Source organism: Dermacentor variabilis, chromosome 2, assembly GCF_050947875.1.
Source record: "Dermacentor variabilis isolate Ectoservices chromosome 2, ASM5094787v1, whole genome shotgun sequence".
NCBI lineage: Eukaryota > Metazoa > Arthropoda > Arachnida > Ixodida > Ixodidae > Dermacentor > Dermacentor variabilis.
In genome coordinates, this window is record NC_134569.1 from 238,260,357 (window position 1) to 238,286,988 (window position 26,632).

The 26,632-nt window shown below is 44.9% G+C and overlaps 1 protein-coding gene across 3 annotated transcripts in view; it reads right to left on the minus strand.

The window, feature by feature from the left end:
* Window positions 1-651: 651 nt before the first annotated feature.
* Window positions 652-26,632, minus strand: part of pdm3 (POU-domain protein pdm3) — a 149,206-nt gene continuing 123,225 nt past the window's right edge. For 2 of the 3 annotated variants that reach the window (XM_075682742.1, XM_075682741.1), the window contains exons 13-14: window positions 11,538-11,770; window positions 652-6,144 (exon numbers count right to left, since the gene is read on the minus strand). In XM_075682742.1, the coding sequence (XP_075538857.1) occupies window positions 5,897-6,144; window positions 11,538-11,770 (481 nt within the window). In that variant the 3' untranslated portion in view covers window positions 652-5,896. Of the gene's footprint in view, window positions 6,145-11,479; window positions 11,771-26,632 lie in introns of all 3 variants that reach the window. The other variant, XM_075682743.1, reaches the window with a different exon arrangement.

Here is a 26,632-nt window from a genome sequence, read left to right on the forward strand (position 1 = left end):
TACCAATGCTGTGATACCCACCGCATTGACCAATACGATCCTTACAATAAATATGGACGCAAATACAACACAATCTTTTTTTTACGAGTGAAATTACCAACTCGGGAAACCACCTTATGTTGTATCTGAAACCACACTCCGAACATAATGTGAGATCTTTCCCTCTTCAGTACATGGTAAGTTCACCCACTCGGTAGAGTGGGTTGAATAATGAAACCAGCCTCTCTGATATCGTAAGGAAAATGCAGATGTGCATGGTCATGTGCAGCGTAAGGGCACGTGTCTGCACAGATGTGTAAGGTCCCTGTATATAGTAACAGCAGTGACATTCTGTCATACTGCTTCCGTCCTCGTCCACGCCTTCACCTTTCAACGCTTTTTTGTTTCACAAATGAAATGAGCGATAAATATGTTCAGAGTGCGGAATGGCCCGATTTGCAACCTTCTTCCAGGTGCTAACCAATGACAATGATTGCAGGTGGTGAGTATGCTCCAGAAGAAAACAATCAAGAAAGAGGGAATCGCACGACCACCAAACATACAGGGACCCTAGGGATGTCAAAGCAAAATGAAGGAGTAAGAATATAGTGCATAACAGTTGAAGGCCCGGTTGTGCGTTGATAAACCATAACTTGTACAAGTTCTACATGAGAATATTGTAAAAGTGATTTTATTGCCTGTCAGAAACAATCACCATTCACTGAAACTAACAATCCTGGAAGTGATTAAAAAAGTGTAAGGCCAATGCTATTTGGGTTTTGCGAATGTCATTAAATGCGTACTGCACTGCACACATTATTGGATAGGCTTGATCCTATGCTTAAACATCAACGTGCTGTGTGACACAGGCACACACACAAAGACAGATGACATGGAGCGCTACTCCCAATATAATTTACCTTAGACTAGCACTGCTAAATACTGTTGTGACTCATTTTCATACGATGTGACTGAGAACTATGAAATAGGGTCGGACAGGGAAAAATGTACCTCAGTGTTGCATCTGTTATGCTTCCAAAAGTCAAATGTATCTTTCTGGACCACAAACAACAACTTCCATCTCCTACATGTGCAATATGCAATATGTTGAGTGTCCCGCGTTTTTATACAGTTTATCTCAATCCCTGACAAATCTGCCTATTCAAAGCTTACTACAACCTAGAGTTGGAAATGGTACTCCATGCTGTCCATCTTATTTGCTCTTCCACATCGCACTAGAACATTACGATATTGCTTTCCAACTTAAAAGTGAATCCTTGCAGTGAAATTGGGCACAGTAAATCAAATGCGCACCACAAGCACACCAACAGACAGCACATGCCAGCTGAAATGCCAGCAAATGCAAGGCACCGCATTGGATGTTGTGCCATGCAAAAGTAAATGAATTGCTAGAAATGATTGTGCAAGAATAGGGACTTTGGTCTCCTACTCTTTAACACTTGCTCACTTGACTGTAAACACTGTTTACATCATACTCTTAATGAAATTGCTTAATTGGTGGCGTCAGCCACCAGTCACTGACACAATGAGCGGCACAGTTGCTGTGACAACACGAAGGAGGCTCAGACACCCACACTCTGTACAACTTACTAAACCATCATACTCACACTTGCAGCAATTGAATGGCATTGCGCTGACTGGTACTACATCACAAATAGCAATAGTTTGGACAATTGGGCTAGTTGGTTTTTTGATAAATATTACTTAAATAAGAGCACCACATATACATGACTCCTTTGGTTAAACAGCTGGCTCATTTGCATTCAAATTTCCGAAAACTGACATCTCGTGGTGCGTGCAGCTAGCACATTTGGGTGCATCACTTTGCCTGTTTTGTCCAGGACTAATTGCAGCCAATGCATATGAGTCCTGTATAGCTGGTGCCCTTATTCACGTAGCAAAAGGTATTGAAGCATTGATGCACACAGCATTACATAGTCAATTTTAAACACAATTCATTGTGCCCTTTCCATCAGACAGAAAATGAATCTTATTACGTTTTGCTTCCGTGAGGTAGCAGCTGATGTAAATAAATATTAGAGAAATAATATTTCTGCAACAGCTGCCTGGGTGCCACTTAGAAGTTTGCACCGCACTTTTTTGAGCTGCATTTGTGGGCCTGGAAGCCCTTGTGGCCAGCAGCTACCTTGATGAATGTACAGTCGCTGACTGATTCTTCAGACACAAACAGAAATGCAAGTGTTTCGATAGTCAGGCAGTCTCGAAAAAATTTCACATTTAAAAATAAAGGACATCACCTGTCTTCTTGCGATGACAGCAGCATGAAAAGCTGCTGTGGACTTTTGCTCGGTCTTGCAGTTCACGCAATAACATTTTCACACTAGTCATGTATTTCGTGTTCACCTGATTTCTAGATTTATGTGTATTGTATGGCACTGCAGTAACGTGAAGTGTAGATGTTGCACATGACATGGATAACAAACTGCTGGAATACATTTCACTAGCTCACTTTTCAGCCTTCCGCTAGAGTGCGAGCTTTCCCCGTTCCACCCGGCAAGTGCAGCCGTTGCAGAGCACGAACTTGCAGTGGTTCACAGCCGGTATGGCCAGACCTGCCTGATTGCCCATAACAACTACTAACACGATTATTGTGCTCACTCCGAAAAGAGTCCAGCTCACTCACCTCACTCGAGTGTAATGTCTTAAAATAGCAGCATTAAGTGAGAAGCTGTCATGAATTAGGCTTGAATTTCTTGCTGAAAATAAAGAAGGTGCACCAGGCCAAAGCAGCAGCCACGCGCGCTGGCTCGCTCAGTTGCCACTAGATGACAAACGAGTCAGCCATCCAGGTTCGAGCCTAATACCTGTCACTGTTTAGCTACATTTCAAGTGGTGCAGCAACCCAACCTGCCATCTGGCCTTCGACTTCCGATAGTGGATAAACTCCGCACCAAGACTGGCTTCATCCAGAGGGCCATCACCAAGACCATTTCTATGAATGACGCCCTGCTGGCAGATGAAGCCTTCCCTGCGTGCGTGCTGCACAAGCACCTTAAACTCATCTTAGCGAAGAAGGCGGAACTCATCAAGTTCAACCACACAATCCAAGACACGCTCACGGATGGAGACCTGGGGGCAGAGCTGATAACAGCTTTCAAGTATGAGCAAGACGTCGGCTTCATTAAGACAAGTGTGCACTTCACCACTGAGCTGCATCCACAAACCTTTCCAGACTCCATCGACTCCACCAAAAGTCCTACAGCACAATTTGCCTCGACACCGCAACCAGCTGCCCCATCAACTCTCCCAGAGCTTCGGCCATGGTGGCGGCATCCCACGTTGCCCTGCTCAAGCTGCACATCCCGAGCTTTTCCGGGAAGTGGCACGAGTGGCAAGCGTTCTGGGACCAGTACCAGGCGAGCATTTAAGGCAATGATTGTTAGCCAAGACTGACAAATTTAAATATCTACTGACATAACTGACCGGATCAGCTAAGATGGCAATTCAGGGAATTCGCCTCGCCAAGGCCATCAAGCTGCCTTCTGACCTGTTAGGTCGTCACGACATGCTTGTTGACGACCATCTGGACCATTTACTAGCCGTGTCACCTGTTCATGGTTCAATCAACATCGACAAGCTGTGTAATCTCTACGACGAGATAACCTTCCGCAAAAAGGAACTGGAGGGTTTGGAATTTCCCCAGAAGAATACTCCGCCTTTCTGCAATGTGTGCTGATACTAGAACTGCTATTAGCTACATTTCCACCTGAAATGTAGCTAAATAATGACAGAGATTGCACCGGGACATCGGACTCGTTCGTCACCTGGCAGCAACTGAGTGAGCCAGTGCCCGTGGCCGCTGCTCGGCGCACCTTCTTTTTCTCTATTTGCAACATTTCCCAATGTTGACTGTATCCATGCCTCCGTTCATTCCACTATGACGTTTTGTAGGAAGCCTTGCTGGCCCACAGAATGCATCAGCTGAATGTTTATGCTGAGGTGCCGAGTATGTATGTCTATTCAATATTAATCGTAGCAACCAAACAGATCTCACAATGTCGAAACATAGCTTTCCCAATTAAGGCAACAGCTTTGCTCATGGTTGTAATGCAACGTAGACAACTTATAATGTTAGTGTCAGGACTCACAGACACCTGCAGTGCATGTAATGAAAACAAGTTTCCAAAGCCTGTACTGATGCAAAAGATGACAACCAAGCAGTCGCACGTGTCTGACAATCAAATCATGTGACCAAGACATTTGCACCCTTTTAGATATGCAAGCATATAAATGTTAATGCCCAAGGACGAGACTTTCTAGGCGGTCTGTGTATAAAGCAGATAAAATAGCGCAAAAATAAAATTTAAAAGAGACAAACATTTGCTTTCCACATAAAGAAACTGGTTTGTTGAAGAGTAACAATGTGCACGCTAGCTTGAAAATGAAAATAAAATGCAATAAAAATAAACAAGCTCTCTGCAGAGTACAAGCCACCGACAAGCAAAGGCTTCTCCGTCACCCCGCTAACCTGTATGCGTTCGAAGAGTGCCTTATACCTAGTGACTCATACAGTGTGCTACATTGTTGTTTTGTTTCTGCTCCTTTTTCAATCACTCCGCGTGTCATTCTCTTCTGCACTGTCCTCGTTGCTCTGCCCTCTGTTCATGCGTCCCGATGAGAAGAGCACTTTCCGTCTTACTTGCCTGCAGTATTTTCTGGCAGCCGCATTATAAGCGGTATCTCGTCTCATGCAACAGCAGCATAAGCAGTATGCATATATACTGAGTTTTATGGGAGGGTAAAGGGGCTCGGAAAAGATCCGCATTATGTCCAGTCCTGCACTATACACGGTTAGGCTACAAGTGGGCTGAACTGTATATAGAACATTGAGCATTTCTTATATACTGAGCACCGCACTGCCAACATCCAAAACTTCAATCACTGTCATTAATTTGTTCTATAATGTATGTGGTGGTGCAATAGAAAGAGCATGATAGTTCAAGAATTGAGTGTCTGGAGAATCGGTCACTGACTGTACTAAATTATCCTCCAACGTCTGTTCCTACCTACAGCAAAAGAGTAACACACTTTCCTGAGTGCAACCAGAACAAGAAGTTCAGTTTGTGCTAAAAAAAATTCAGTGTTTCACACCATTTTGTAATGCAATGCAAAAACAAGGAAGTATGACATACACACACACATACAGAAAAATATAGACACATGTGACAGCAAACAGCTGTGCTCTGTGACCCTTTAGGGTCCCTCCCACAGCTGGCAAACATGAAACTGATCATACATATATATATTTTTTTGTCACATGACAATGACTTCATGAGGACAGATAAAGACTCTCAGGTAAAAGTGTGAATGTGACATGCATGAATGTACAGTAGTGACAGGCACAGTACAACTGCCCTTAACAGGTGTAAAAATGAGTATCCGAGGCACTCAAGAGATGAGGTACCGGCACTGCTGAATGTTTTGAAGTCTGCCAGCAGATGCATAATTCGTCTGCACAAGCATGACCGAACTCAGCTTGCTCCTTTGAAGTGAACGCCGTGTCTTTGTTCGATTCGTGTAGCCTGGTCAAACCTGGCTCTTGTTCTGTTCATCACTCGGGCGGCACCTGATTTCCTGGATCCGCACATAACCTGGTTTTAAGCATGCACAGTTGCGCTTGTTCCACGACGACAATGGCAGTGATGACAAGCCATCCTGGCAAGCAGGTACTTGACTGTAGCTGCCGTACAACACCGCTGGCGGTGGATGATCCTCGCACACTTGTCGACGCATTCAAACGGCTGCTTGCCATGGCAAGCTAGAGTGCAGCTGTTCACATGTTGCACATCAAGTAATGCTTGTTTGAACAGTTCACAGGTGGTGGCAACACTGAAGATTGCAAATGTCCGAGGATGACACAGCTGACTTATCAGGCTCACGATGGGTTCCCTTCAGAACAGTCAACGAGGCTAGTTGAAGTCTCTGCCATGCTGCCGGGTGGGGCACTGCCAACAGAATCTGTGGTGGCATCGGACGACAGAGGTGGCAGCAGGCCGTCCATGCCTGTGGCCACCTTGAGCCTCTTGACGGTGTTTTTGAATGCCTGGCGCTTATTGCAGAACCAGACACGAACCACTTCACGGTCGTAGTTGAGCTGCTCAGCCAGCTCAGTCATCTCGGCTCCTGCATTGCACAGGTGGGCAAAAAAGGCTTACTCAACCGCCTGCTTCATCCCGCTACAGCAGCGAAACAATGTCAAATAGGACTGTGTCAATATTGAATATCACTGAATCAAATCAAATAGTAAATATTCAAATAATTTCATTCACAAATTGAATATCGACTATTTGATTTTTCAAATATTCGATTTATTCAAGGTAGAGGAACGCAAGCAGTGCCACATGTTGCATGCGCCGCGGGCAGCTGCTGACTCTAGGGAAGGCTCCCTAGCATAAGGGGTTCTAGGGCTTGCATAGGAAAACATTTTCAAATGTAGGGAAAATATGCGCTATAACATGGAGGAAAGAAAAACTCTGAGACTTGAGAAACCACTGCTCCAATACCGCAATGACTAATATGTGAAACTTCTGATGCGGTGGCGTGTTTTGATTTCAGTCGGCCCAAATTATTTTTGCATTAGCATGTGAGGTATGACTTGTGGTTGTATACTGCAATGCAGTAAATGCCTCTCGTCAAGTAAAGGACACGGGGTGGATGTCCCCCTTTATATTACATATTTATTAGTACCCGGCAAAACAAACGTATGCTGCACTGCCAAACAAAGCAGGACCTGCAAATCATGGCATAAGCAGACACACACCTAGCGCTGAGCATGACTAGGCGGTCGTGACACTGCACAGCTGAATATGCACTCAAATTTACTGTCCCTAGGCAGAGCAACAGACTTGCATGTAGAGTCCCAGTGGTCACATGTTTGGGGGAGTTTAGGCGTAGAGGAAAGACAAAATATTGGATGCGTTTGCATGCCTCGCTGCAAATGAGTTGCAAGCGCGCAAATATAGTGACGCTACGTCGGTACATAACAGCATACAAGAAAAGCTTACTGCACATACTTTTTATTGGTGTCGTGAACTATTTTGATATTGCTACATATTCTGTAACTCGGTGTAGTCTGGTGCCAGCCTCCTTACACTTCAAACAAGGTTCTCTAGTCAACTTGGGCACTTTGCTGTTGTAGAATTTTCTTTTGCATGTAGAGCGAGTATATATATGTGCTGACGGGGGGGGGGGGGGGGGTCTTGTTCTGTGAATGTAGTTTAAAGCAGAAGGCTGTGTTGTTAGCATGAATAATTTTGGTTAGCATGGCTTGCACTGCAGCATCATTTCAGCTTGAGTGCAGCAACTTCCATATTTAAATTTATAAAATGAGCTTTGAAGTAAATTGAAACTACAGTGAAACCTCGTTAAACCGTACCCACTTAAGCAGTAGTTTCGTTTTAAAAGTAGTAAAGTCAAATCCTCGACTCAGCGGCCATTGAACATAATGTGTTTTGTATCTGCATAAACCGTACCAGCTTATCGCGTACACATTGGTTAAAACGTAGCGTTTCCATTTTTCGTCGCGCAAACACGGCGGTGCGTCGTCTCCATCGAGCGGTCCCGGCAGAACAACAAGCCTCAGAGATCGAAACGGCCTCCAAGCGCCCTGCGCGTTTGCGCGTGAAGCCATATCAACATCATTTCGGCGCCGTGCCAGAGAGATGCCAGAGAGCGTTGTGGCGTCGTGCAAGGACTCGCGTCATGCCGAAGCTCGGATAAAAAAAAAGACGTCGAGGGCTCAGCATAGAAGTTGCTCGGCAGCGTTGCTGCGACTGCGAAGAGTTGTCGGCTACAAGATTCGACTTTTCGACATCGTTGCCTCTGTTGGTGCCGAAGTGTCGACTAGCAACAGTGATGAGGACGGCACGGAAAGCGACAGCACGGGCGATTTAGGCCTGACAGTGGCAGAAGCTTCATGAATGCAATCGTCGCGACGAGAACGGCACCCTGCAATGAAAAAGGCGCCCTGCGACTTCTGCAGCGCTACCGCCCACGTGCACAGAGAACATGCAACGCCAACAAGGAATCTGCCATGCGAGTGTTTGCCGAGAAGAGGGGGCTGGCTGAAAAGCTAGCACGCAGCTTCAGTGAGTTTGAGGCCGCTGTTGTCGTGCTAGGCCGCCGCTGCATCAAACGAAAATAACACTTTTGTCGCGCGAAGTGAATAAATTCACACATTATTAATTTGAAATTTCGGATAATTCCAACTAAGTGGCACTGTCCAGCCAAGTTCCATGGAAGTTCCCATATTTTTTTTTAAGGAACCTGTTAATTCACATGCAAATCAGGTCCACCACGGATAGCTTGAACTGCGTGCCACTGTGGCTGGCAACTGGCTCCCGCTGGGCTTATCACGATCACCATTGATACACAACCCAGCGTCAGCTCCCTCGGATCGCAAAGGCGGTGCTTTTGTGGACTGCGTGCACTGTAAAACACTAAAGGAGCTGGAATCACGTCATGGCTGCCATGTTCTTACATTTATTTTTGCTAATGATCATTTGCATCGACATCGACAGTAAAGCATGCAACTGGTGTCGGATGCGGCCTGGCAGGCAACTCGCTAGTTGCAAAGGTCGAGCAAGGGAAATAAGCAACGGCATTTTTTTATCATCTTTGTGGTGCCAGTGCCACGTGTGTGTTGTGGGTCATTTCTATCGTGGTGACCGGACCTTCTCTGCACGCGTACCGCCATGGCTTCATCGCGTGGCAAATACCGAGGGCTAGTGGACCTGAGAAGAACGATCGTGTTCCTGTTCGAGCATGGACCTCAGATCTGTCAAGAACCATGTACGAGTGCAGGGCCAGAGATACCATCTGTGCCTTGCACTGTCACACTAGCATTATCAGCTAGATTTTTCACCATGCATGCCACTGCTCAGGGTGTTTTTCATTAATTGTGCAGCATGTTACCTCGCTGATGACAGTGAGCTAGTGGATGGTACGCCCAACCACATGCTTGTGCACTGTTGCCAACAGATCTGGGACAGCTGCACCATTGTCTGCAGTGTCATCAAAGACGGCAACATCACCACCCAGGCAGTCAATGATGATCACGCTGTGGAAGATGACAATGCTGATGCAGATGAGGAAAAAGAAGCACTGGTGTCGCCTTTGTTATCGCAGGTGATGAAAGGACAGAATCACACATGGCTGTTCTTCAATTTTGAAGAGGATGAGTAAGATGCTTTTCGACAGATTTGAGCACATGAAGATAAGCTCACAGTGATCACTTTTAGAGAAGGAAAGCAGAAAATGATCACGGATTTCTTTCGTAAATAAAAGGTGATGGTTCCAGAGGGGCTTCCACTTTCTTTATCATTAAATATAGCCTTCTGTTTACAACTTTCATTAGTTCAAATTTTGTTTAATTCGAATTCAGTGAGCATTCTTGTGAAATGCAAATTAGCAAGCTTTTACTGTAGTGATATATTTCAGAGCTGTATATAATACCGGATTTATTCAAATCTAGGCCGACAGTTCTTTCGAATAATCATATACCAGACTCTAGGGTTGCCTTAGATTTGAAGATGTTAAAACATGTGCCAGTTTTTAAATGAAATTGATAAATATGGTGCATAGCTAGCGCCATCTAGAAAAGTCAGTATTGCAGCTGCTACTAGCCATGCCGGTAGCCAACTGCAGTACACAAGTGACGTCACCATTTTGACCTGTATCGTAGCAGTGTGAGGCGGTGCGTTATAGTAATGGCACCAAACAAGCAATGCCACTATAGTGCCACTTTCAGACGAAAAGTTCTGCTAGTTGCAGAGGCATCGCCGAACATTAAAGCCGGATGGGACTTCGGCATCGATGAGAAAGAAAGTCGGCAGTTTCGCCCGAAAGGTGAAGCATTGATTGCGACAGCAAATTAGTGGACAGCTAGCAACACGGAGTAGGACAGTAGTTTTATCGATCGTCTAAACTTGTAAACATAGACGTACTCACTAAATTAACAAACATGGCGTCACACGTGCACAAGCAAACATGAACACTGTGGGGATGCGTGACTCTCATGAGTCCCCTGATAGACGTACTCACTAAATACGTACGTACCCACACAGCTCCCAGCTCCTGTAATCTGGCTTCGTCGCGTGGCTTTGTGCCTGCGGCTGTCGGTGTGGCTGAAGGGCATAGTGAGAGATGGCACGAGTGTGACTCTGCTAATGCCACCCAACAGTGGGGTTACTTGGGTGTGGAAAGGAGAAAACTCTTCCTCTTTGGCTCCGGGTCGGCCAGTGGCGCTGACGTTCCGCGCGTGCACCAATGCATGCTTCTGCGAGACCGTCTCGCGAGGCCTCGTTCGGACGCACCGCTGTTCGCGTGACCGCACGCGCGAACGACCAGGCGTTGGTGCCCAGCATGGGGCGAACATATTCGCTCGCTATCCGGTCGCAGTGAGTCGGACTTGCGCGATTTGTCGTGCACCCATCGGCATGTTTTGTGGATAGCAACTCGGCTAGCAGGCATTAGTCTATGAAAGGTGCAATAAATGCCCTTGTGATTGTTTACACTACTGTGTTGTCATTCCTTAGTCCCAAGAGCACAGGTGAGAACCCCACAACACATCTCACTCGATTACCGCGGAAACTCGCTGAGGAAGCGCGGCAGCAGCAGCGAGCAAATCAACCTTCGTGCTGCGTCTCGTGTCAATGCAAACTAAGCAGCGAAAACACAGCGCGTGGCTGGACTTTGTCCCCGTTGCAGATGGCTTTCAAGATAGAGCAGGGCGGTCGGGCAAGTGCAGCCGCCCGGGTCACCGGAAGGAGAACATGCTCCCTCCCCTCCCCCAGATTCTTGCGCGCGACGGAAGACGACGCACTTCGTCCCTGCTTCCTTCGCTTTTGTGTGCAAGATTGAGCTCGGCATCTTCATGTTCAATAAATGCAGTTTTCATTATGCGAAAGCTGTCCTTGCATTTTTGTTTGGCTCACGGGCATCTCCTCGGGAATCTGCTCCAACAAAATGTTTTTCAAATGTGCCTTATATTAAGCCATAGCAGTTATGGGCATTTCGCTTTATTTCTGCCGCTCACTCAAAGCTGAGTACAGCACCCATTTAATACTGCGCCCCCACCGTGCTCTTCTTGCCATTGCACCAAACTGTTGAATGAGCGTGACATCAATATTATTGGTTAAACTGCCGCTCTTGAAGGTGGCAGTAATGGTATATTGCTCTCCGCCACCAGATTGCACCACTGCCCTGTCAGTAATGAGATTTCTGCCCTTGCACTTCTACCAGATGATCTGCTTAGTTGAAATACTTAAAGAAATCTGTCCACTAACTGCCATGTTTACTCCTGCACAGAGGAAGTGGAAAAAGTGGTTAACGCTCTGAAAAGCTTAAGAGCAGGAGACCCTTACACTGTAACTGTGAGCCCTCAGCTGTATTTACAAGAAAGATATTTGGCCAAGATATCAATGGCACTATTGCCTTGAGGCTACTCAAGTTTATTTACCATGTTCAAAAAAATGTTGCGGGGCCATGGCAGGGAGGGTGCAGTGCGTGATGCTCACCGGTGGGATGTGTGCTCTTCTCGAAGAAGCGGTTTAGCACCTCGAGGGCTTGTGGAGTGAAGGAGGTCCGTTGCTTGCGCTTCTTAGCCGGCTCAACCCCACCCCCGCCCACAAGGTCAGCCAAGGCATGGCTGCCACCAGACTGCAGGCGCTCCTCAGCCTCACGCATCCATCGCTCCAGCACGGGCTTGATCTTCTGCGCACTTTTCGGCGTGATGTCCAGCTTCTCAAACCTGCAAGGAGGCCCCGCAGAACACATGATCACCTGTTGCCGCAGGCAGCCATTGGTTCTCTCAAGCTTCGCATCAGTTGTAAATAATGTATTATCAGGATGAAAAAGGGCAGACACTGACCGAAGACAAGTTTTTGAAAAATTGGATGTTTCAGCCCTCACATGTAAACCTTGTTGACAACGAATTGAAAAAACAATGAACGCTGGGTTGGTCACATGTGGCTCAGCATACAGATGAAACCTTGTGGTGCCATACCACAGTATAGAGTACTTGACTGACCCCTGGTCATGCCCGAGTAAAGCCGTGTCACACTTCAGCACGCTCACTCCTTTTTCCAATTCAAGAGTGTGAGACATCCGTTATCTCACAGTATCATTTACACAGAAGTTGGTTGAACTAAAACTGTATGGCAGCTCTTATCATCTGTCGGCGTTACTTGCATCTTATGATGGACTGGCACAAAGAGCTCGTGTACTTTTTGAATGATGCAGAAATTCGGGAACTTCATACAGTGATGCTAATGCTGCACCAACTGCAGCAAAGCGCACTGAGAGGAAAACCCAGCCACATCCTGTCACATTTGAGCAAAATATACATCTGCACCCACCCTGCACCAAAAGAGCTGCTCGGGCTACTCGGGCTTTTAAAAACGAAACTAAATCCTCAAGCACCATTTCTCTGCAACATCAGGAGGAAATAGGCACATATTAGCAGCTGTGTTGGTTGCAAGGTGGACAGAGCCAAGCCTGCTTGTGCCACTGTCCCATCGGTGCACCGTTGTGCTAGGAATTAATTATATTGAGATTATGCTTTCTTTCAGTGCCTTCCAGTTTGCCACGTGCGGTTTGCCTATGCAAGGGGGCAGTGTCGCTTCCAGTGCTGTGCTGAGCCGTGCTTCCCCCCTCCTCCTTATATTCTTTCACACTTCTCCCTGTCTATCAACTTGCCCACTTGCTCACTTGCTTGCTGCCACTTTCTTGTGGCCTTAAGCAAGGGTGGCGAGCTGCGTTTTGCACCGGGCATTCATTTTTCTCCTCTCGTCTCAGATACTGCCAGTGCCACCCACACCAATGTCGGTGTTTACAGTGTACTCATCGCGACCTTAAAGGGCCCCTCACGTGGTCTGGCCATTTTGAGCTGACAAGCGCAGTGCATATAATACGTGCTAATGATTGTGTCTTCTAAGTATTGCATGGCTACGCGCCATGGAAAGAGCTGGAATTCCGAACTAAACCCTTCTCCCCGCAGGAATTGCACTCCCAGCTCGAGAGGTGAGGTACATGCACGAGTGCGCCTGCGTACATGTGCTGCGACATCGCTCATAGTAACACGTGACTTCGAGAATTATTCAAGGCAGCATCTGTTATTTGTGTAATCTGTTGCATCGATAGATGAACTAAGGTTTAGAGAAATAATACAACACACAAACGTAATGTCTGCTTGTTTTTGTTTTACTTTGTACCATAGTAAGATAGATGTACTGCCGTTTCCTCTGCTCGTTCCCACGTCCTTCAGTCGTGCGCAGACAATGAAACTGTCATTTTATACCACATTTAAGCGCGTGATCATGCTCTGTGATCCGCTTAAGTCTGCCTCAGTGTATGTGTAGCAATGACTTATACCACTAGTCAGGTGTTCTCATGCAAAGCACACAAAATCGTGCACTGCGTGAAATGAGACAAACGCAATAACTAGCGTGCGACACCGTCAGTGGAAGTGCACGGCACAGCAAAAAATCGAGCAGAAAAAAAATGGAAGGCGGGCACTGTGATGTAGGCATCACGCGATCCTTGAGCTCCGGTATGGAAGAACGCAGGGAAGGAATTTCACTTGCAGAGGCTAGACGGGGCAAGTAGAGAGAGTGTTAAGTTGGTGGTGACGCTCGTCTCCTGAAATCATGGGTTCACAGCCCTGAAATATTTCTACCTCCGCTATTAATGAACCAATTTGAAAAATTCTTGCAGTAGAACACTCCCTAGAGGGCACGCAGCAACTTCGAGCATATAACCGAACTTTTCTATGTGGCCTAGTGAGGGGCCCTTTAAGTATAACAATCAGCGCTCTTTTGCAGGTGTGATCAAAGCACACACTGCACTCAAGCAAGGTGAGTGTGCAAGCCCACGACATCGGGCTTCTGTGCTCACAGGTCATCTTTCATATCTTTAATTTGGCCACAATTTCTCAACCTGTTCTTATAAACTCTTATGAACTCTGATTCAGAAGATTTCAATGTTGATAACAAGGTGTCTTTAAGTGACAGAGACAAAAAAGCCCTGCTGCCTGTGCAATACTAATTAATTATCCTAAATGAGATTATTAATCACCATGAGTCTTAATTGTTTCGATTTTAGTTTTTTTTTAGTTTTAAAATGTTCAGGAACATATCATCAATATCACACATAAAACGTTCTTGTACAGTGACCGAATTTGATCAGAATGTCACTTATCAATCTGCTGACCCGACTACCGTATCCAAAAATTTTCGAACGTTGTTGTGGATTGTCGCTGCATACCGGACACCTGCTGAAAACCCCAAGCCATGGAGACAACACCATCATGGACCAGCAAGCTAGCCGCAGGCTACAAGGATTGCTGCCAGAGTACCCAAGAAGACCAGGAAGATCACAGCACAGACATGGATGGGAATGAAAGCTTACTATCACTTTGAACAACTGTGCTACAACAACCCAGAAAGCCACCAGCCGACCTTCTGCAGAGCTTTATATACGACACTGAAACCTGACAGCAACAACTGGAGCTTTGAAGACAAGCTGTGACATGCCTATTTCTTCTTGAAAGGCACCACCAGGGCTTGGTTCGAGAATCAAGAGACTGCCCAACAGCATAGGACCTAAAATTAAATTATGGGGTGCCAAGAATTAGGTGCCAAGAAAGACAGGACCTGCTCAAAGCAACTTCATAAAAATGTTCAAAGTGCCGTACAAATAAAAAGACTTGAAGCTCTGCTAGAAGCCCACGTGCAGCTATCAAATGAGAAAGCCACTTTATCCAAAAATTCTTGGATGTTCTCACGGGTTCTGTAGCTAAAGAGCTTTGCCTAATCATACTGTCTAAGTGACACAAATGCAGTTGTACATACTCAAATGCAAGCAATCACGAGTGATTATTTTGGAATGTATTGTGAAACAGTTAAACCTGGATATAACAAAGTATTTTACTTTTCATAACCTCTTGTCCATAGAACACCGTGTATTTACAAACTCAATATAACAAATTGTATTTGTATGTGATTTCAATATACAATGAAATTTCACTGCCACCACAAGGGAATGCTATGACAATAAACTGAAACTTCCATGGATGCAGATGGCCAAAAGGTTAAACTACAAGCGGCTGCTTGCAAACGCACCACTCAAATCACGTGCCACATGAGAAGAGCGACTGCCAAAGTGGAGCCGCATCATGTTCCGCATAAAGTTTAAGTGTGATAAGATCCTATTGCACCCTGTGCACTGTGTGCTTTAGGTGCGAGTGAAGTGTGCGAGGGTGAGACAAGAAAGATGGCACAGTGGTGGTGCAGCCAGTTCAGGATTTGGAGCAATTTTTTGGAGCAGGAAAAATTTTATTCTGGAGCAGTTTAGGAGCAGCCATACCAACATTTTGTAGCAGTTCGAAGCAGAAGAATGGGTCTTTTTGAAACATTTCGAGTAGCACAGCAGTATTCTGTAGCTATTTGGCAAACCTTGTTATTACTGTGCAGTGCTGCTCAACAGTGAAGCATGACACAAAGCCAACAGCGACCAATTAAGCTTGCTTTCCCACAGACGGTATACCTTGCACAGTATGTTGCAAACATTTTTTATTTGGGTAGGCAAAGAACTGAATTTTGTGAACAATTAAATAAAATTTTGTAGGCTAACGGGAACGAAGATATGCTCCTGGGTGCAAGACAGAAATAAAATTACAAATGTGCTAGAACAATTTGCGCTGTCAGGCACAAGACAAAAAGTGATGGCAAACGTCTTATGCACATTCCGAATGACAGATGTGCTTTGATACGCTTTACCGTACTAGACAAAATGTGTATTACGCCAAATAACAATGCTAGAAGCTTGACAAGAGACTATGCGTTTATGAACGGTGCCAAGATGAGTTGCCTTCATAAAACGTGCAGCAAAGATGGTGATGACGATGGAGAACAATGCTCATGCCATCCCATACACATGCTTTCATTGTGAGGTGGCTTGTCAGCTTCCCGTGTGGCCTCTGCAAATAGATAGGAGTCGATTCGGTGTAAAACCACAACTTTATTGCCGATACCCAACTGAACTTTGGAAGCACTGCCGATTAGACCTAATGGACAAGACAGTGTGCCATGGTGAAAACTGGCTGTTCGCCGATGTGACAGGCAAGCTTTCCACAAGCCGTCGCAAAAATCTTGCCAGTAATATGTTCGCATGAGCGGCTAACTGGTGATTGGTTCTGAGATCATGTATAGATGTTTTTGACAACCGTCAAAGCCGGTCACTACTTCAAGCGTGCATAGAAGTTCGCAGATTACCAGAAAGTTCTGAACTGCACGTGCAAATATGTGAATCTGTGTGCATGAACACGCTTATGTGATACGATCTACATGCCTTCGAGTGGCGAATGGGTACTATCTCTTCGCACAGAGGTGCTGCTTTCGTCAATGTTCCCTTTGTCGGCATCGGGTATAGAAAGTGTTTTGATTGGAGTTGATGACTCTGACGACCCTTGTACCCAGACAGGTGTGCCATGTAAGAACGCCAGAATTAAATGTTATTTTGTCCTGAAACCAACTGAGCCCCTTGGTAAGGCTGCACGCAATGGATTAATCTCAGCTGAGTATTTCACCAAATATGCGAAAAAAATAGCAGTAGATAATCGAGTCGAAAACTGAATTATTTGAATGTTGACAAATCGATTTATATGGTCGATTACAGTCAACATCCGATTTTTCGGACTCCCTAGGGGCTGCGAAAAGGTCCAAAAAATCGGACAGTCTGAAAAAACGAGTACATGCCTTTTACTGCCCCAAGGGCTCAAATCACCCCAGGCACATATGAAATAGCTCTCAAAGTCTGTCAGTACACTTATTAGGTGTATCGGTGCTCATCATCATCATTATCAGCTTATTTTATGTTCACTGCAGGATGAAGGCCTCTCCCTGCGATCTCTAATCACCCATGTCCTGTGCCAACCGATTCCAACTAGCTCCAGCGAATTTCTTAATTTCATAACCCTACCTAGTCTTTTGCCATCCTTAACTGTGCTTCTCTTCTCTTAGCACCCATTCTGTAACTCTAATAGTCCACTGTTTATCTAACCTACACATTACGTGACCTGCCCAGCTCTATTTTTTTCTCTTAATGTCAATTACAATATCGGCTATCCCTGTTTGTTCTCTCATCCACACTGCTCTCTTCCTGTTTCTTTAACGTTACGCCTAACATTCTTCGTTCCATCGCTTTTTGCGTGGTCCTTAATTGTTTTCAAACTTCGTCAGTCTCCAAGTTTCTGCCCCATATGTTAGCACCGGTAGAATGCACTGACTGTATGCCCTGCTCGTACTGTGACAGGAAACGGCGGGTGCACACATGTATAGTTAAGGAATGCATACTGTGTCCCATGACAATTGCTCCTTCCCACTCTTGGTACACTCTTAGACAAAGGTACACCGTTTTGGGTATATATTTGCCACACAACAATAATCGTCATCTGCCTTGCTTGCATTTCCTTTCTTGAAGACCCCGCGCCCGCTACTTTCCTGTCGAGAATGCTCTGTCATGCTGATAACGTGCATGCCGTTCGTGACTTGGAAGTACCAGGCTCACAGCATTAAAGAAAGGAAATGCGGACAAGACAGATGACGATTATTGTCATGTGGCAAGAAATGACCCAAAGGGTGCAATTATGGTTAAGAGTGTATGCTTCACCGCGTAACACTATTGATTGAGGTGAAACGGACTTTCGAGAACCGAAATTATGCAACACGTCGTGCTTTCCGAGCCTCGAAGCCATTGATGAGGATTATAAAGGCAGAGTTGGTACCATTGATAACAGTGGCAAATTGTTTTAATGAAATACGTGGCACCGAACAGCAAGGAGCTTGGTAGTGAACATAGAAGCAGCTAGGCCTAGCTTTGCCACCGTGGTGGCTATGGCTGCCAGCGGATCTACGTACGAGCGCGCCTGTTCGAGGCAGCGACATAATCAAAATGGTGACGGTGGTGGCTTCTATCAATGCCGTTTTGGACCTGCGGTCATGGCAAGAAGTCCAGAAAATCCGACAGTGAAGGGTTTTTGTGTCCGAAATTTCAGACGTTCTTATACATAGACTCTATGGGGTATCGTGGCGGTGCCGAGAAAGCGTCTGAATTACCAGGCTCTCGAAAAATAGGGCATCCGAGAAATTGGTCATTGACTGTAGTTGCATAACCCTACTGAACGCATTGCATTGCCTTGAAAATGCGAAAATACTGCACTTTTGCGCAGTTGGCACCAATGGCATTTTAGTGGCGCAGCCAGGAGCAGGCAAGTCAAAGTATATCAAAATGGCGTAAATGGCACAGTAGGACCACCACTGATGGAGGCTTCACGAGTGCCACCTTCCCGCGCGAGCAGAAGGAAGGAAGGGAAGGGGAGCGAGCTTGTGGTAACACGATCAAGCGCACTGCGAGGGGGCAGGGGTGGGGGAGTGGGGGGTAAGTTTGCACACGTCTCGATTTCTGGTGCTCGTCTCGGCCGTGGCTGAAAGTGGCTGTAAGCGTGGCTGTGCGCATACGCAGCTGCGCACCCTACTTTAGAGGTAGTCTGCCGCAGGTGCAAGGAGTGGGTGTACCAAGACAACTCGCCATCATGTGAGCTGTCTTCTTGCACGTTTGGTATCGGAGAATGTGTAATCTTGAGTTTCGGTGACCCTTTGGAGTGAGAGGCAGGGGGAGTATTTGCACCCCACTGCCGGTGCTTTTCATGATAGCGTCATCCCAGTAGGGGTTGGGGGGGGGGGGGGGGGAGAGTGGGAAGGTGCGCTATCAGGCATGGGGGCAGAGTACACGCGAAAGCATGGCTGGCTTTGCTTAATTAGTACCGCCTATGTGAAGATATCGTCGACGTGGCATGAAATTGTACCGTTCGTCGACGACTCCCAAGTTCAACCAAATGAATTGTTTTCTCATTCAAGTTCGCCTTTTCCGATTGCCCGATAATTCGGAAAATTCTGTGGCCTCTTTCCTTGTAAGAAAAATCGATCGGCGACTGTACTTATTTGCATAAAAAGTCGAATTTCAATACAACTAAATTTAGATATAACGAAGCAAATTGATAATTTTGCTGACTTTGTTACATCAAGGTTTAACTGTGCATGTGTAATTAGCAGACAGACTTGACAAGTGAGTTCAAATCTCAATGACTGACGACCCTGCTTGCTGTTATTGCATTTCTAGTGTTGCTTGTCTTCCTGGGCACAAGATTGCCCAATAAAGTGTTAAATCATGCTTCTTTTCACGCTGTGATCCTTCAGTGTCACTGCAACTTGGCAATAAATAGCTTTTGAATTTAAAGCCTCCTAATCTGTTACTTAGATGAATGGAGTTTCTTGAAAGTCGGAAAAAAACTGGCACACAGGAAGTGGGAACATTCGAAGTGCCCCTAGCAAGAATGGCAATAGAATTTTCTACTGCCTTAATAGAGCAGTTGTATGCGTTCGATGGTTAATTTATTGGGATTCAATAGATTTTATTTGGATTCTATCAGTACCGATAGGGTCCAATGTGTGACAGACATTTGTCCTCTATAGTCAATAGAATTTGCATTGCTACAAATAGGAGACAACTAATTTTTGGTTATAGGACCAAATAGATTTGTATTGGCGCTAATAGGATACAATATGAGACAGCTAAAGGTTACTGACGGGACCAATAGGCTCCAAAATAGTTCTCCCTTTTAGGCTCGTTTTCATACCAATAGCGCCGAAGGAGTGGGAGTAATTATTGCCTATTTATTTTCCGTTGGACTGATAGCGACTCTAAAGATAATAATGATGGAACCGGAAATGCACCTAGCAGTGAAATTTCCCAAAAAACTTCATTATACCACTTGGAAAAGCATACGACAGAGTGGTGATGGTTATGGAACTCGCGTGTGTCAAGAATGTAGCAGTTTTGTATTACAATCAACTTTACTCCACTTGATTTCTTTCTTGCCCTCTCTGTGGACCCATCCAAAGCTTTTCAAGCCTGTGCCAGAAGTTTTTATAATCCAGCTGTCCCACAGTGTTGCGCAATTATGGCCATATAAGTAACTATAACTTTTAGGTAGCCCTAAAGTAGCCAAAAAGCTTTGTCTTTTTGTGGAGTCATTTCTTAAGCTATTGAACTAATTTTTGGCAAGAATACCTACATATTAGTTTTTCCACGCATGACCTTTGCGCACATTGTCATGCAGGTTATGAGGCATGGAAAACAGATGCTGCACAAGTGCAAGAAGTGCAAAAACGCAGACATGGAGGCAAATTCATGATAAGGAAAATGCGGTATTCATTGCAAATGCACTGTTTTATTTTCTCCAGAGCACCAAAAAAAAAAAAAGGCACGAAAGGAACAACACGAAAATAGCACCACGCAATAAACACGGTAAGCAATGGCATGCATTCAGGCATTTGGTATTATTACTTACAGCTCATGATAATTTTGCTTAACACCACACAATAAACTAAACAGAAAACTACAAAAAATTTGATGACAAAGTCTAACACAATAGATGGCGGTTGGTACAAAATCTAGTGCGATATATTGATATAAAAAGTATGCTATGGTTAAGCATCATGAGCTTATTGAGAAGTGAAACTGCTTGGTCCGTACAAAATGTCAGAGCTGAAACGGGACAAAAATTCTGGGCCCTGTTCAAAATCCTTGCAGCAGCCTCCATTCCTGGCCAGGCCAAAGTTCATGTGGAGGAGCGCTACCAATTTCTCGTTCGACATTCTATTTTGAAGGTCGGTTTTAATGAGCGAGACCTGGCTGAACACTCGTTCGACAGCGGCATTTAATAAGGGTAGCGATAGCAAAGACAGGAGGGGAGTTTGGAGTTGTGTAGGCAACTTATGATGGCTGTGGTGGCTGTGGGGAAACGGAAGAGGATATGTTCTACATTGGCGTTGGAAGGGTCCGAGGAAGGGTCTGATTGTGTTGTTCATATAGGAGGTTCACTATTCACAGCGTGTTTACAGGAGGTATTCGGAGACCTGGATTGGGAAGAAATGGGGATAAAAGTTAATGGAGAATACCTTAGTAACTTGCGATTCGCTGATGATATTGCCTTGCTTAGTAACTCAGGGGATCAACTGCAATGCATGCTCACTGACCTGGAGAGGCAAAGCAGAAGAGTGGGTCTAAAAATTAATCTGCAGAAAACTAAAGTAATGTTTAACAGTCTCGGAAGAGAACAGCAATTTACAATAGGCAGCGAGGCACTGGAAGTCGTAAGGGAATACATCTACTTAGGGCAGGTAGTGACGGCGGATCCGGATCATGAGACGGAAATAAGCAGAAGAATAAGAATGGGCTGGGCTGCGTTTGGCAGGCATTCTCAGATCATGGACAGCAGGTTGCCATTATCCCTCAAGAGAAAAGTATATAACAGCTGTGTCTTACCTGTACTCACCTACGGGGCAGAAACCTGGAGGCTTACGAAAAGGCTTCTACTCAAATTGAGGACGACGCAACGAGCTATGGAAAGACGAATGATAGGTGTAACGTTAAGGGATAAGAAAAGAGCAGATCGGGTGAGGGAACAAACGCGAGTTAATGACATCTTAGTTGAAATCAAGAAAAAGAAATGGGCATGGGCAGGACATGTAATGCGGAGGGAAGATAACCGTTGGTCATTAAGGGTTACGGACTGGATTCCAAGGGAAGGGAAGCGTAGCAGGGGGCGGCAGAAAGTTAGGTGGGCGGATGAGATTAAGAAGTTTGCAGGGACGGCATGGCCACAATTAGTACATGACCGGGGCTGTTGGAGAAATATGGGAGAGGCCTTTGCCCTGCAGTGGGCGTAACCAGGCTGATGATGATGATGATGAGGAGGAAGGGTCCGAGCAAGTGATGTGGCAGGCAGAAAATTCGGCAAATTTCTGTTAGGTTCAGCCCAGTGTTCTCCCTCCATTCTGGCGCCGAGGTTACCCGCGGCGCACCGTCAACGGGAGCTAAAAGCATCTCATGCTTAAAACGTAGAATGCTGAAGCTCACATGTGGAGACAGCAACAGTATGTTAGCTGGTGCGCGCGTGCGGGTAGCGTTAGTTCGCGGATGGAGACATGTTTTCTGAGGCCAGCTTTCTTAATTAAAATTATCAAAAGGCCGCAATCCTTGACATTTTGACATGCATATGTGTTCTCTAACATATAATTTGCAAACTTTGTTTTTGTAGCAGACGTGCTCCATTTCTTTAACCTGCTATCGTCTGCATTTTGATTGTAGTGTGCTTTTCACTTGTGCTTAACTATTTTTACTTTTTTTTACACAGGAAAAAGCTGTGGCCCCAAAATAGCCATATAGCCAAAAGGAAAATTCTGATGCCAACTCGGACAAAAGGTAGCCCAATTTAGCTATTAATAGCCCAATCTGGCAACCCTTCATGAGCGTGGCATCAAAAGGAGCAGCCACCATTGCTACCGCGCAGCAGCCAATGGCAGGCGTGCCTCAGCCTGCGGGATTTGAACGCGCTGCTTCGGCCAGCCAATCAGTGCTCCGCATTGCATCGCAGGAAAACGCCAATAGCGCTTCAATCGCACCGACGATGCTATTTTGCAAGGCAGAAAACAGAGACAAAAAGTTCACAGTCAAAATGACACCAAGATAGCGCAGGCAGGCCGCATAGGCCGGGAATGGCGCGCGCATGAATTTTGACTTCATTTCGGCATTTGACCGTGTTTTGTGGGCCGCGGTGGTCTCAAAAGTAGCGTTTTTTTTACTTTGCGGTTGAATTAGGTTCTGATAATTACAGCACAGGCAGCTTTTGAGACATACAACCCAGAAATATCGTTTTTCAAAAATGGACTTTTTCGCAATTTTTCGGTTTTCAAGGGCCGTGTCCCCCCTTAAGGTAAGCACTGTTCCACAGAGTACAAATAAAGTACTCCAAGCTTTATCATGGTGTACATGTCCCAATCGTGTCAGCATGCGCGATCACCTTATGATGCAGCTATTGATCTAGCAAGCCATATTACATCATGCAGCTCATAGAATGTATACACCTAAAAGGCTAATAGGCCTTTTGAACCAGGAGCACCTATAGGGACCAATAAGCCAATAATACCAATATGCCTATAGGACCAATGCACATATAGCACCAACTACACATATAGCACCAACACACCTAGTTGCTGCAAGATCAAACTACGGTGGCAGCACCGTCGCCACATCAGTGTGGATAGGTGATCGACAGCGTGCACACAGTGGCCTTCCACTGAGAACGATTCGGCCTGATTTTCTGGTAATGAGACGTGCTGACTCCAGTGAGCTGATGTTATACTGCCCTCCGATGCCACATTTCTGCACAAAGTGCGTAAACTGTGATTCAACAGGGGACTGGCACTCAGCCACATAGTCTCTGTTTTGACACTTTCTTAGGGTTTCTTGTGTATGTTTTGCTTGTGTTACACCTATTCTGTTAATACTGTTATGCAAATTAATTAATTTCGCATTCTCTGCGAATCTTCCACTGCTTCAGAAAAAAAGTGCATTCCTGTACAACAAAGGTAAAGCAGCAGGTTAATGCACACTCTGCATCACCGATTATACACATTCATCTCTGTTTCTTCTTTCTTTATTCATTGTGAAATGCAAACAGTTAATGAGTTCAGTTAGGCAAGCTAGGTCAGTCTGAGTTACAGTAGAGTGGTAGTATCATCAGGTTGCTTCAGACAAGAATATTTTTATTGTCTTTGCACAGTTACGTACACGACCGCAATGTGACAAAGTTGTAATTATTTCAGGTGCTAGAATCATTAGGTTGTTTTATTTCTAATAGTGGCCACTGTCTTGCATCAAGCTAACAACACCACAAGGAAGAACAAAAGGAAATTACAATAGCCATATTGCAATTCACTGTTATGACGTCCTCTGTCTAGGGACTGCCGTGTCACACATAATCTACGTGTAATACCCTATTTTATTTTTCATCTTGTAGCAGCAAATCAAAGTACGAAAGCCCCGAATTTAATTGTGAGGCAATATTATTTCCCCATAGTGGTATGAGGATTACGCATTAAAAGAATAACCACTAAGCGATGGTCACGCAATTACTGCAATTACTATAATATGGTTATCGTAATATAAAATGCATGACACGATATGATATGAGTGCATGCTTATGACTTTTTTCTACTGCTGAGTGATGGTCACAACACCCCGTTCATGTTTTGTGGTATCACAGAGATTGCGGAGTGATCATCACACTGTGACAAGTCAAAGTACTGTATTCACATCTGGCTGCTACCACTTCACTTGTTTAAAATGAGGTAAAATGCTTTTTGTAATGTTCTCGAAATATGAAGCGACAATAAAATTGAAATGATTGTGGCGAGCGGAGTGTGCGACAATCAGCCATTGCGCGCTCAACACGGGCAGACACTGATCTTACTACATTGCAAAGATGACAGCACAAGTCAATGTTTTGCACACTGTTCAAAAATGCAGACCAGCATTTACGACTGCGCTACAATCACAAAGCAAGCAGCCTTTAACGATATTCACACCATACACGCACATGTAAACACGTAGTGTCTAGAAGACAATGTGCAGTGTAATTTACACTATCTGTATTTCAGCAAGGGCCTGCCAGGCAGCGACTCTGCCCGATCGCATGGCCAATTGCACCAATGCGTTCAATAACCTGAAAGGCTATGGGTTTTTCTATGCAACTTTCTGGCTAAGGGCTCCGCTTTCAAAAGATTAACATTTCCTTCTTAGAACTTTTTGAAGTGCAATGAAAAGAAGAAAGACAAAGAACAAGACATAAGTGCCTTGTCTTGTTGTTCCTTTATCTTTCATCTTTTCGTTGTGCTTTGAAAAGTTCTGAAGATGAATGTCAACTAACTAACCCCTTTTGCCATCTCGCTGCTTTAAAACTTCAGCCATTCAAATTCAAACTCACTTAATTCTTTCTTCCTTATCATTGGTCAGCATTGTTGTCCCTTTTTATTGTGGTACTTCCTGACAAGATGACGTCATGACAATCTTGACTTCATTTTATACTACCATAATGGTAGACAAATGAAAATTTGGGAGAACCCCTCTCGTGATGACTGTAGACAGTAATGCATTTAGCATTGAATCAACATAGCGACACATTGTAATGCCACCAGTGAAACAAGTTGTGTGTGAGGCTTGTACTGCAGAGGGATGCCTCTTTCGTGCTTCCCTAAGAATACCTGGCACCATCTAGTGCCACTACCGTGAAGTATGACGCGTCGGTGCGCGCAAACGCTGAGAAATGCGTCAGGCAGCAAACAGCATGTGCTTCTTTCTGGGCATGCTGTGCACTCCAGTGGCACTGCCGAGAAGTCCATGCATGGCCTCCAAGACAGGAGGCGTGGCATGTCGGTGCCTGTGAATGCAGAGAATCGTTCTCTTGCTTGCAACACTCGGTGGCACATACTCAGTGCATTTGTGGTGCAGCCTGCTAATGCATCGGGTTGCTGTACTTGAGGAACCCTTGTTATGTGGGAAAATGGTTAGACACAAACACACACAGATACAAACATAGAGTTGGCCCCTGGAAAGTGCGCAAAGTACCCTAAGAATTCTAATGCATTAAAACAAGAACAAGTGAGAGCTAGCTCAAGACATCCTTTCACTTCTACTATGACCATTCCATGTCAAGCCAACATTATTTGCGTACATATGCTTAGCTTGGTGCCACACAATCTTTTGTAACAAGTTACATATGCTCACAAGTTATTACATGCAAGGGATGTCCCACATTTTCCAGTTTGGGCCGCATTTGAGCACACTAGCATGCCTCCACTATTTCTTTTCCTGAGATGTGTAAGCATCAACCAACATACATCAGTGTCTCAGCGGGTTGTGAAGCAGGAAAATAAACAACAGTTAACAAATTCCCAAAATGCTCAGTACTGACTCAGCTTATCAACATTTCTGGCAATGTTATCCGATTACTTCAGAGTAACTTCAGATCTGGTTGATGTCATCATAAAGAAACATCCATATGGAATGCATTTCGAACGTATTTTTCATGTGGCATCACTCCACACTAGCGAACCCATTTTATGCTAAACAACTGTGCTGTTATACTAATTGAAATATGTTTCAAATGAATGAGTGGGTAGCTGATGGTGCAGGTTTTAGCTATAACAGAACAGTTGTTATGTAGCGTCAATTACTGGATGGCACAACCTTAAGTTCATTAATTAGCAGCGACAATTTTGCAAACCATCCCTGCCAGTGAGTATGAGGATCATACGTGACAAGACTTCAGGAAATGTTTTTATGGCATTGCACGGGAGCACAGGAATCTTTGGCAACATCTTGACTTATTCTGGTGCCGTGCTTGTTTTGACTTTGGTTATTTTCTGTGATTATGAATGCAAACTGCAATTCAGCAGCTGGTTCCTGAGCACTATAGCTTGCAACAGACCATTCTGGTATGATGGAAGGTTATAGCAAATCAGTTCTGCAAAAAGCCACAAAGTGGAGGAAATATTATAAATAGGAAAACACAAGTTGACTATCACATGCTGAAACATTCTTTCTTTCTTTTTTTTTGAAATGCAAAGTGTTCTTTGATTCATTGCAGATAGGAAGATATATAGGTTCCTGTCTTGCATCGTCTTGGGCCTCGTCAATAAAAAAAATAAAG